The sequence below is a fragment of the Zalophus californianus genome, chromosome 7 (assembly GCF_009762305.2).
Source record: "Zalophus californianus isolate mZalCal1 chromosome 7, mZalCal1.pri.v2, whole genome shotgun sequence".
Lineage (NCBI taxonomy): Eukaryota > Metazoa > Chordata > Mammalia > Carnivora > Otariidae > Zalophus > Zalophus californianus.
Window position 1 is genome coordinate 145,282,373 of NC_045601.1, and position 13,475 is coordinate 145,295,847.

The 13,475-nt window shown below is 40.2% G+C and overlaps 1 protein-coding gene across 1 annotated transcript; it reads left to right on the forward strand.

Moving 5' to 3' along the window:
* Positions 1-7,042: 7,042 nt before the first annotated feature.
* LOC113926877 (olfactory receptor 1F12) lies at positions 7,043-7,987 on the forward strand. Its single transcript, XM_027602255.1, has one exon. It carries the CDS (start codon positions 7,046-7,048, stop codon positions 7,985-7,987), a length of 942 nt encoding a protein of 313 aa, XP_027458056.1. The 5' UTR covers positions 7,043-7,045.
* Positions 7,988-13,475: the final 5,488 nt, after the last annotated feature.

The following is a 13,475-nucleotide window of genomic DNA, read 5'->3' on the forward strand; positions in this document are numbered from 1 at the left end:
TTTCCTCATGGAAACATTCTCTTCCTTAGAATCAAATATGGCTGACCTAGAGGTAGAGGGATGAAAAACACAAACTCTAAAACCATATCATTTGGAGAAATGGTAAAAAAAAAAAAATATATATATATATATATACACATATATATACACACACACACTTTTATATATGTATGTATATATATACATTTAATATATAATATGTGTGTATATATATATTTCACATATATATAGATATGTTATAGATAATAGATAGATAGATAGATAGATAGATAGATAGATAGATAGATGGATGGATCCTACTTTCATCTTTGGTTGATTGCAAAACTGCCCACAATTTTGCTCTCCTTCCTGAATCTATGTCTTTTTGCCATGTGACTTTGAAGCTCTTCCACCAAGAGGCAGATTCTTTCCCCATCCTTTGAAATTGGGTTGGTCTTGTGACTTGCATTGGCCAACAGAATGCAGTAGAAGTGACATTGTGCCAGTTTTCAACCTAGACTTCAAGACGCCTTTCATGGTTTTACTCTCTCACAAATCTGCCCCTACCATATGAACAACCTGGGCCATCCTTCTGGAGGATGAGAGATCACATTGAGCAGACAGGTGTCATCCCAGTATGGCCATTCTAGAACACTAAGCCCTAAATGAACCCAGATGCTACCTGCAGGCATTTGAATGAGTTTAGCCAAGGCCAGAAGAACTACCCAGCTGAGCCTAGCCCAAATTGCTGACTCATATAATTGTGAGATAAACAATGGTTGGTGTTTTAAGCTTCTAAGTTTTAGAATGGTTTGTTATATAGAAAAAGCTAACATATGCACACCCTTTGGCATCTAGACACATAGGTTGTAGCACTGGGGACACACTACCATAGATGGTTATTTTTCCATGCATATATACCATCCTGAAATATGGCATCCCCAAACTTCTGGGTGTTATCCCCAAGTTGACATATTAGCTGAGGCTTTACAAGGCTATTTCACTGTTAGATCAGGCCGAGTGCTTTGTGGGATGGAGTTCATGATAAAACCAGTGAATCCTGACCATATGCCCATTGTCTCATCTTCTTTGCCCCAAAAATGGGCCCTCTTATCTCAGGCAACATTGATAAATCAATTCAGAAGCCCAAGGATGGTGTTGTTGACAGAGTGCTGCAATCAGGGAAGATAAATCCTATATTTAGAGAATAAGTCAACTCATACTGGAAAAGGTTATTTGTTTTTGGTGTAATGTTTGATATTTGTTGTTTTGGAGCCTCTTGGAAGGTGAAGGGGGTGACATGTGTTACAAACCTTCCTGGGAGCCTGGAACAATTTCTAGACCTTTTAATTCCTTGAATCTCCCTGGAGGATTATCTGCCAGGTACATTATCCCTAGGGTTGCAATTGGGAAACCCACAAAGGGGATAAAGTAATTGTTACCGGAGTTGAGGAAGCCTGGCAAGATTGGGTTCTCAAGCACTGCAAAGAAGCTATAAACTCCAGTGCTGGAGAATCCTGAGGTCACTCCAACTCTCACCACACTGGATACATCTGCCGCAAGAAGCATCCCATCCCTCAACCTTGTACATCCTGGAGGAGGGGCAACATGCCCTTTTTAAAAATTTTCCCATTACCCTTGAGACTTAGAAGCTAAAGTCTCTTCTCAGAAGATTCCTGATATGAGGATCTGGTAAGGGTGCTGGAAAGTGAGCAGATCTGAGAAGAATGGAGGAAGCAACTCTTTAAAAAATATATATATATTATTTATTTATTTGACAGAGCTACAGAAAGAGAGAACACAAGCAGGGGGAACAGCAGAGGCAGAGGGAGAAGCAGGCTCCCCGCTGAGCAGGGAGCCTGATGTGGGGCTCAATCCCAGGACCCTGAGATCATGACCCAAGCCAAAGGCAGACACTTAACTGACTGAGCCACCCAGGTGCCCCGGAAGCAAGTCTTTAGATAAGTAAGACAAACTCAGGTTCTACTCAAGGCCACCAGGCATTGTCTAACATATAGTAGTGCCTAATACCATTTGTGGACTGAATGAATGAATTGATTAATAACTGGAAGCCCTCCCTGTGAAGGTGTTAAATCCTAGATTCAGTAGTGGCTTAGTGAAAAGTGGACGAGATTTCAAAACAATTAACTCAGGTCCTGGCTCTGCTAACACTCAGTGTCTCTCTAATGAGGATATGTGACCTATATTATAGAGGTGTTATGAGGATTAGCAAACTGTGAGAACATTTAGTGTGGCATCAAGTACTTGATAGTGGTAAGCCTTGTCTTTATAGTTTTTCTTTGTGAAAATTTTATTATTTTTACACAATTTCAGAATTTACTCAGCTGGTTTCATGCAATTTCCATTGTTTTATAATGTTTCTAGAATGAAATCATTTGGTTGATAGAAAAGTGGAGGGGAGAGGTCTTTAGTGTTACCACTGCCCCACCCTCATGCACTGATGAAATCAATAAAACCTATGGTTACACACCCAGAGTATTTTCACATGCCCATAACTCCTTCTTTATGTCTCCTATAGATTATTGAAAAGCTCTTTCTGTTCCCTCCAGAGTACTTGTTTTCTGGAATATTTCTTTTGTACATTCTCTGTAAATGAATTTTTCAATATTCAGATCAGTTCTTTAACAGAATCATATAAAGAGCTTAGGATAACAGTTAACAATAGGCTTGGGCCAAAATGAGAGAATACTAGAAAGATATGTATTAGCAGTTGAAAGAGTTGGGTAAATGACGACCGAAATGCCAATGGGCATGAACGTGGCCCAAGCTAGGAAAAAAGAGAAGAAATCTGTGTCTTCAGAACTGAGTTTAGGAAGAATTGCTAGGTCAGGAAGGTCAAAGGTGCAAAGGTGAGAGGAGAAAATAAGTAGGAGATATCCTTTTAGATGGACAAAGCAATTAACAAAGGAGTCAGAGCTGAAGTAGAATGCTATGTGACTCTCCCCTTTTCCTGAAAATCTACTTTAATCTTCCCTCTGTGCAGGCAGGTTTCCTGTTATTCAGTCCACATAGCATAAAGTGGCAAGAGCCCAAGTTCTAAATTTTTATATCTCCTCTGTCCAAGAACTAAGCCACTTCACCTGGCCATTTCCCCCGTTATCTCCAAAGCTCCTGGAGTGTCAGCATAGAGACTTTGATGGAAGAAGAAAGAAGACTACAGGGGCTGTTTTCTCTTGGGAGTTTCTCTTTAAGTGGAAGTGCAGGATCTACACACTCGTAGCAACTGTCAAGGCAGAGAGGCATTCTACAACATATGTGTAAAGTGGAGAAAGGCGTGCACTTCACATCCAGAGAATCCAGGGCTCATTCAAATTTGTGTGTAGAATGCCTTTCACACTTCTGTTATTTGATCACTGGAAAAATAACCCAACAGAGTTCCTCCATTTCCTTCAGTTTCTGTCACCAGACTCTCCACTGCTTTGGCTAAGATACAAGACAGTGGGGCTATAGGTGGAGAACCAAGACTAGAACCCCAGATGGTGTGTCTGGCATACTCTGGCATGCAGCTCACTCCACCCGAAAAACCAGTCTGTCTTCACAGGCAAATATAAATCATTGTTTGTAAAATTGGGTTTCCCTATGCAAAGATGAATAAGATACAGTATATATGCTCTCCAAAATAAACTGCAGGCCAGGAAGAGTCATGAAAGCAAAACAAAAACAAATATATAAATATTTATATCTATATATGTATTCTCAAATGCTATATAGACTAGACTTAAAGTCGCTATAAAGTATACACTGAAGACACACATTGCTATCTAAGAAAAAGCTTCCTGAGTCTCTTAGAGGCATATTTATGTATTCAACAAATACATATTGATCTGTGTGTCTGCTGTATTGTCAGGCAATATTCCACACATATATTGGTTTTAAAAAAAGGACAAGTTTCCTGCTCTTATGGACCTTACATTTTATTGATGCATATCAGAAAATAAATAAATTACTTTATGGAAACAAGAAAATTCCAGGTGGTGGTGAGTCATATGAAGACAAAAAGCAGGGCAATGCTATAGAGAATGTCTCGAGGGAAGCTTTAGGTAAGGTGTTCAGAGGATTTCAAAGTGAGAAAAGCCAGAGAGACATAAAGTTTCAATGTGTGTCAGGAAATTCTAAGGGTGGGAAATCAGTCACAGCAAGAGATAAGACTAGACAGGCAAGAAAGGGATAATGAAGAACCTTGTATGCCAAGATAAAGAATTGGAATTTGGATGGAAGGCACCTGAAAACTATTGGAAATTTTTAAGAAGGGAAGGAGGGAAATTCTTGTTTTAGAAGAATAATTCTTTAGGAAGTATGAAGGAGGATTGAAAGGGGAAGTCTACAGTCTTCTTTCCTTCCTTCCTGGGAAGGAAGATCAATGTGAAGGTTATTGCAAATATCCACAAGAGATGAGAGTCTGACATAGTATAATTAAGAACAAAGAAAAGCAGTATGGGTGTGAGAAAAGTCAGAATATCAACATGGCTTGGTCATGAACTGGATGAGTCAAGGATAACTCTAAAGTTTCTGGCTTTGGTTTAAAGCTCCTCAAGGGGAGAGACCATGCCTCTCTATTCACTGCTATTTCCCAATGCCCAAAACAGTGCTTTAGTTGTAGTAGATGTTAAAAACCTATTCGTTTAATAATAATATTCTGAATCCCCAAAAATAACATCAGCAGGGCTTAATGATTGATTGGATGTACAGGTAAAGGAGAGGGAGAAGTCCTGGGCTGACTCCCAAGTTTTCTTTTCTTGAACAACTGGACAAACTGTGGTGCTGTTCATTGATAAAGGGCACATGGAGGGAGTAACGCTCTTTGAGCAGGGAGAAGAATATGATGGATTCAGTTTGGGAAGTATTAGACATAAGATGTCTGTGACATCCAAGTAGAAACATCCAGAGAGCATTGGGAATAGGAGTCTGAATATGAGAGAGAATTGCACTAGAGAAATAATTTAGAAGAGAGTGGCATATAGATAGAATTAAAGACATGAGAGTGAATAGAATCATACAGGAATATGTGTTGGATGAAAAGAAAAGAAAGCATAAGACAAAAGCAACAGCAACAACAACAGCAACAAAAACAAAATAGAGGAATGACTACATTTTACGGGCTGTCAAATGGAGTGTGCTGACACTCTCAAAGGGAGTGCAAAGGCAACTGAAAAGGAATGGCCAGACAGATTTGAGAAAATCGGAAAATAAATCCAAGGAAGAGTTTCTCAAGAAAAGAATTCTAGGAAGTCTAAAAACATAAGGACTAAGAAGTGAACATCGGGTTTTTCAAAAGACTCCAAAGAACAATTCATTGGAGTGCCTGAGGCAGCAGCAGATTGGCATGTGGCTATGAAGAAATGAAGTACGTGAGGGGTTGTGCAGTGGGGAGAGAATCAGGAGGAATCCCAGAGGTAGATACGGATCTGGAAAGGGAAGCCAAAAATGGGAGAGACTTCAGCTGAAAGTCAGAGTCCACAGAGCAGGAGAACACGTAGGTTACAGAAAGGAGGAGCTGTGGGCACCTGCCTGGCTCAGTCAGTAGAGCTGGTGACTCTTGATTTTGGAGTTGTGAGTTTGAGCCCCACATTGGGGGTGGAGTTTACCTATTAAAAAAAAAAAAAAAAGGAGCAGCTGAGGCTCTGGAGATGTGGAACAGGAGGAAAGGAGAGAAGGAATCATGAGTAGAGATGCAGATAAGTTTCCTGCATTGGTGGCAGGAAGTTGAGCACATCCATCTGACCATGGTTCTGTTTTCTCTATGAACATAAGAGAAGAGCTGTGAAGGGACATGCTGGGGGTTCAGGAAGGAAGATTTACAACAGCCACTGTGGAGACTGGGAAAGAACCCTGACCTTACCCAGTTCTGGCTTGGTCACCAGCAGCTTGCATTTATTAAGTAATCATTCTTTGCTGAGAGTTTTGCACACATTGACTCATTTCATTTTCACAATAAGGCAGGTGCCATTATCATACAGGGGAGAACTAAGATTCTGAGATTTGGGGTGGTTAAGTGCCTTGGTCACCCAGGCCACAAGTGAAGGGGTCTGGTTCCAACTGGGCCAACCAGAGCCCACATTCTCCAAGACCTTTTCTATCTCTCAGGGAGCCCTCTGTTCTCGGGCAACTATCTCATCTGTGGATGTGAATGTTTGTCTTAATTGTTTTCCAGGGTAGTATTTTTCATCCACATCCTGATCCAAGTTTCAGGAATTCTTCCATTGCATTGTGTTTTCTACAACACCAAGATATGCAGCACCCAAACTAATCATGATACCTTAAAAACTTGAACCCTTTTTTTTTGTAGTTACAGTTAAAATAATACAAAAAAAAATTAAAAGGGAATCTTGTAAATCTGCACCCTAATTTGATATAACTTTCTCTGTGTTCTTTATCTACACGTATTATATAACTACGTGTTACATAACTTTTTAACTTGTTTTTAAGTATTTTCCTAAGTTGCTCATAGTCTTCATGTAAATTATTTTTGAGAGGCTTAATTTTTTATACTTGTCAAGCATGTTACTGTATTTTTCTTTTGAATCTTAAAAAGCTAAGATGGTTTATCTTCTTCTTATAAATCCTAAATGGTAAATGTCTGACTGGTTTCCAAGCAGCATGGTTCATAGGATGTTGGATAAACACCTGGAAAATTTTTCTCCTTTAAATCTCAAAGTTTGGCTTAGAGTCACTTAGTGTGTCAGACTCATGGACATGTTCCAACACACAACTGGCAGCCAGGCAGCCACACAAAGTGCAGAATGTGCAAGAGCCACTACAGACATCACAGGTAGGAAGAGGGAAGCGGTATAGAGGCCCCTTGGACGCTCTGGTGAGGTGCCGTTCCAGTAAGGGAGGATAAATAAAAAGTCGACTGATGAAATGGAAGGACATACCCACGGTCAGTGAAGCTCAGGACAGAATACCAGAGAGGAGGCAGGATGGCCTAAAGAAAATATTTAGTAAATGAGACAAGACTAGGTGAATAGATAAAAAATAAAAAGGGAAAAAAAATTTTTGTCAAAAATATTTCATCCTCTTGTTTTCATGCAGATATATCCATGCAATGGAAAAAGGAAACCAAACCAGAGTGTCCGAATTTCTCCTCTTGGGCTTCTCAAGTTGGCCAGAGCGACAGGCTCTCCTCTTCGTACTTTTCCTGTGTCTCTACTTAACAGGGCTGTTTGGAAACTTGCTCATCTTGTTGGCTATTGTCTCAGATCGCCGCCTCCACACACCTATGTATTTTTTCCTTGCCAATCTGTCTGTGGTAGACCTCTGCCTTCCTTCATCTACCATCCCCAAGATGCTGCTGAACATCCAAGCACAGACTCAGACCATCTCCTATCCTGGCTGCCTGGCTCAGATGTATTTCTGTATGACGTTTGCCAACGTGGACAATTTCCTTCTCACAGTAATGGCATATGACCGCTATGTGGCCATCTGTCACCCTTTGCACTACTCCACCATTATGACTCAGCTCCTTTGTGCCTCTCTGGTGTCTGTGTCTTGGGTCCTTGCCACTTTGAATCCCCTCTTGCACACCCTTATGCTCACCCGTCTGCACTTCTGCTCTAACAACATCATCCACCATTTCTTCTGTGATATCAACTCTCTCCTCCCCCTCTCCTGTTCTGACACCAGTATCAATCAGTTCATAGTTCTGGCTGCAGTGGGGCTGATCTTCATGGTACCTTCAGGGTGTATCATGGCATCCTATAGCCTCATCATCTCTGCTGTGATTAAAATCCCTTCCACCCAAGGAAAACTCAAGGCTTTCTCCACCTGTGGATCTCACCTTGCCTTGGTCATTCTTTTCTATGGCGCAATTACAGGAGTCTATATGAGCCCCTCATCCAACCATTCATCTGAAAAAGACTCAGCCACATCAGTAGTCTTCATGGTCGTAGCTCCTATGTTGAATCCCTTCATATACAGCCTAAGGAACAGTGAGCTGAAGGGGGCATTAAAGAAGGCTATGGGCCAGACCAAAACCTTCTCCCAGTGATTTGTACTGACTGAAAGGCGTTCAACAGGAGACAAATCCTCATCAGGTCAACATTTTCATTCTAGTCATAGTTACAAAGCTGTTACCAAATAACTAACTAAACTTGGCAATGACCTAAATTTGCTACCTTATCACAGGCCCTATCTATTTGAGCTCCTGAAGATATTATTGTTGTGGGCAAACAAGTTCCTGAAAATACAGAAGGAACATGAAATCAACATTTGAATACATCGTTAAGAACTCCCAGATGGCTCAGGACAACACAGAAACCTACCATGGGGAGTGAATAGAGCACCCCTGCAGGCCTGTCCTCCTGGAGTAGACAGAAGTGATGTAACCACATCGCCATGCATGAAAAACAGTAGAGAAGAAAACTACAACGTAATAAAAGGTTCAAATCATAACTGCAATGAGAGGTTAAAGAGAAAAGATATCGGGGAGGGTATAAGAGGTCAAGTAAAGCTTTGAGAAAAAAGCCTCACTTAATCTGGATCCTGGATATAGGTGATTTTTACACAGAAACAATGAGACTATTCCAAACCCACGAGGAAGCCTTGTAGGTAAGAAGGAGCATGGTGTGTGTGAGTAAATGTATCGAGTAAATTAATGGGTGAAAGGTCCAAATGAGGGATTGGTGGGAATGAGGGGTTGGGTTATTTCTCACCCTAATGTTTTTTATATTTAGTCATGTTTTATGATTATATTGTGCATATTTCCTATAACCTGTCTTTATTCCCTTGTGTAAAAAGTAGCATTTATATTTCCTTGTATATATAAATCTTATCATGGTCTACAAAGAATTGCCCGGAAGACTACTAATCCCATTTTTAAAATTAAAAACCTGGGACACCTCGGTGGCTCAGTCAGTTAAGCATCCCACTATCGGTTTTGGCTCAGGTGATGATCTCAGGGTTATGAGACTGAGCCCCACATCAGGCTCCACACTCTGCAGAGTGTGCTTGAGATTCTCTCTCTCCGTCCACATCTGCCCCTCCCTCTGCTCGTGCTCTCTCTAAAATAAATTGGGGTGCCAGGGTGGCTCAGTTGGTTAAGCGTCTGCCTTCCACTCAGGTCATGATCCCAGGGTCCTGGGATCAAGCCCCATATCAGGCTCCTGGATCAGCGGGCCGCCTGCTTCTTCCTCTGCCTGTTGCTCCTGCTTCTGCTTTCTCTGTCAAATAAATATTTTTTTAAAAATAAAATTTAATTAATTAAATTAAAAATCTGTGCTGTTATTTAGAGTTGCCTATATGAGAAGCCACCATACCAGCAATTGATAATATGTGCCTTTGTGATCTTTGATTTGGAACTCATAGTTGATTTAACAGTGAGTGTTTTCTGGGTCCATTGTGTTGCCCAGAGCCATGCAAAGTGCCTTTCTCCATATGCCATATGTCCTATAGTTTAAGTCATACTATCCAAAACATCTCCTCAAAGTTGGTAAAAAGGGGGGGGAAAAAGCAAATAAATAAAATGCTCAATCATTTTCATATATGTAATAATTAACAGGCAGAAATAAAAAGATTTTTTTAAAAAACATCCCACTATAAACATTTGTCCTATTTCTTTATGATGAGAAGACCATCTACAAGTTACGCTTGTGTTTTTTACTTTTTTCTTATGAGACAGAGATCAGAAAACTTTGCTGGAGCTTGTAAGGACCAATGTAAGCAACACTGGGTGGGACAGAGAAGCAATGACAACACTGGACCACTCAAATCCGAATTTTCTATCTCTTGAAAGATCTTTGTATGCATCAGCTTTCTTAGTTGCAAAGAAACAGAAATCAATGCTGCCTAATTAAGCAGAAATAGAATTTAATAAGAGAGTGTTGGGTAATTCATAAAATTGCTAGAAGGGCTGGAGAACCAGGGTCATGAGCACGCTATGAAGGCACACATACGAGTTGTGTCTTTCCACAATGTCAGCTTTATTCAATCATAAGGCAAAGTTAAATCACAATTATAAAGCAGGTTCTGGATTCCAAACTCAGTGACAATTCACCATGTGAATAAACTTGGCTTCTTTACACAGCACACAAGGCAGGAAGGAAGACAAGCCACACAACAAACAAGGTAACTGAAGGGTGCAGGAAGTTAACGAACCAAGTGCGAAGTCAGTTCATGGGCCCCCAGTTGAGATAAGGCCTCGGTCTGGTCCTGGTCAGCTCTTGGCACTTACTGCTTATGTTCAAGCAGTGAACATAATTTAATAAATTCCAACTTATTTTTCATGGATTATGCTTTTGGTTGTTGTCTAAAATATAACCACTAAATTCAAGGTCATGTAGAATTTCTCCATGTTTTCTTTTAGAAGTTTTATAGTTTTGGATTTTACATTTAGGTCTATGATCCATTTTGAGTTAATTTTGTGAAAGATACAAGGTGATTTTCTTGCATATAAACATCTAATTGTGCCAACACCATTTGCTGAAAAAAAGCTATCCTTTCTCCATTGAATTGCCTTTGCACCTCTGTCATAAATTAGCTGACTATATTTGTTTTGAGTCTATTTCTGGGCTCTATTCTATTCCACTGACCTATGTGTCTATTTCCACTGACCTATGCCATCTTAACTACAGTAGTTTTACAGCAAATCTTAAAATTATAGTGTGAATCTCCTAACTTTGTCCTTTTTTCAATATTGTGTTGGTTATTCTACGTCTTTCCCTTCCCATATAAATGTTAGAATTAGTTTGTCAATATCTACAAAACAGCTTGCTGTGATTTCTGAGTTATGTTGAGTCAACGGATCAAGTTGGGAAGAACTGACATCTTAACAATTCTGAGTCTTCCAATACATGAACATAGAATATCTCTCCATATGTTTAGATTTCTTTGAATTATTTCATCAGTGTTTTGTAATTTTCTGCATACAGATCCTATACCTATTTTGTCAAGTTTATACCTAAGTATTTTCTCTTTGACTTTCAGATATTGACCTTGTAACCTGCAGCACTGCTGTAATTGCTTGCTCCAGGGGATTTTTGTTTTTTGGTCTTTGGGATTTTCTACATAGAAAGTTTATATGTGAATAGACAGCTTTATTTCTTCTTTTCATTTATTTTTGTCTTACTGTCCTAGTTAGGACTTCCAGCATGATGTGAAGTAGTAGTGAGAGAGGACAGCTTTATCCATTTTCTAATCTTGAGGAAAATATTCAGCTTCTCATTTATAAGTATGGAGTTAGCTGTGGTTTGCTGGGTAGGCAGGTGGGTTGTTTTCTGTAGATGTTCTTTATCAAGTAGAGAAAGTTTCCATCTACTACTAGTTTATTGAGAGTTTTTATCACAAACAGCTCTTGGATTTTGTCAAATGCTTTCTCTGAATCAAATGATTACGATTTTGCTTTTTTAGCCTGTTGATTATATTGGTGGATTATGTTAACTGATTTCCAAATGTTGAACCACTCTTGCATGTCTGGAATAAATTCCACTTGGTTGTTGTATATAATTCTTTTTATATACCATTGGATTTGTTAATATTTTGTTAAAGATTTTTGCATCTATGTTCATGAGACAGCTTGGTCTGTAGTGTTTTTCTTGTAATGTCTTTAAATGGTTTTGGTATTAGATATAGTAGAAAGTTAGGAAGTGTTCCCTCTGCTTCTAGTTTCAATAGATTGTGAGGAATTGGTCTTTAACTGCTTGACAGAATTCACTAATGAAACTATTTAGTGGGCTTGGTGCTTCTTCCAGAAAGTTATTAATTAGGAAGAGCAAGGAGGTTCATTGGGGATGATAGAACAGAATGAGCTAGGGAGAGAGTAATAGATTACATGGGGTATAGGTCATATGGGGTCTCATAGGCCATTTTAAGGACTTTAGGTTTGTCTTGCCTGAAATGGGGAGCTACTCAAAGGTTTTAAGGTGAGGGCTAGTTTAGGGATTGAAGAATAATTTTCCCTCTATCATTCTGAGTTGTCAGTTGAAATCCCTGTAATAAAGGACAGTAACAAGAGAAAAACAAACAAGTTTATTAACATGTATACCTCATGAGTACATAGGAAATACCTAGAGAAAAATGAGCAACGAAAAGAGTAACTTAGGATTTCATTTAACAGGGAAAGGGGACAGGAGATGTAGGCCTTTTAGGGGAGAATAAATGATTTTTAGTAAAGACCAATGGGCCCTTAAGAGAACAGAGGGAGGTATGACTGATGTGGGAAACAAAGTCTAAAGAAAGAATTAAATTTCCTTACTGCCTACAGCCCAGTGACAAGTCCTGGAAACAGGTAAAGTGACCTTCCTCGGGGATTTCAGCCACCTTGATGTTGACACTTAGCTAAAGTGGTAATCTTAGCTTAACATTATCCCAATGCCCCAGGATCCTGTTAAGTCTACTTTAACATATAAAAATTCTTTTGGAAACTTTCTCTCTACCCCCAAGATCTATGTCAGCAATCATACTCCAAGGATATGACCCACTGATATACATCTGAAGGGTCTCATGACTGAGTTCTTACTAAACAGTAATAAATGACCTTTTCCTAACAATAGCTAGCCCCCCTCAGGATCCTGGAAACCTTGCTTCCAAAATACCTTGGAGGCCTGTGCTGTCCCTACCCCCTCCCAACATGATAGCAAATAATCAGTCACCCATCACTACCCCAGTGCAGCTCTTTCTGCCCACGGGTCCTGTCCCCATGCTTTAATAAAACCACATTTTTCCACTGAAGACATCTCAAGATTTCTTTTTTGACTGTGGGCTCCAAACCCCATTTCTACATCATGATCATTTGTGACAAGTTTGTCAGGGTGTGGTGTCAACTTCTTTCCTATGATATGAGCCAATCTTCCCTAGTTGATGAAACTTCTGGGGAGGGTATTTACAACAATTGAGTTTATTCTGGTGGATCTGTCTTTAGGCAGATAAGGGAAAGTCAGAGAAAGCCTCTTTCCACATTTGCTTTTTTTCAAGTGCCTACAGCTCAAAATAATCAATGTATCAAAGGTGCATATTTTGAGGAGGTGTGTTCTGCTACCCTTCAGCAGCATGAGAGAACTCATGCTGCAACAGCATCCTTCTGGCTGCTCTATTAAGAACAGACTGTGGGGAACACGGAAAGAAGCAGAGGGAACATGTAAGAGGTTTACTGCCCTAACCAGAAGAGAGGGTATCCGTCCATCTTCAGGAAAATGAATGCCATATTCACAACCGGAGAATAAACACAGATTATAGGGGTTACTTCTGTTGAAAAGAAAACCACAGGCCCAAGGTGGAGTTACTTGCCTCCAGAATAGCAAACCAGGACAAAATTACAGTTGCAATCTCTTCAGGAGTGAAATTTTAAGCAAATCAATCAAGAATTTTCTGGCCAGCACCACTAAGGTCACATGGGCCCTCTTCATTCCGTTCTCCCCGCCCCCAAGAAGATGAGATAAGCTGCAATATAAGACCCGCCCCCGCCTCCCCACCCCGCCCCCTCCACCCCCCCCCCCACCCCCCCCCCCCCCCCCCCCCCCCCCCCCCGGCCAAGGGAACACCAA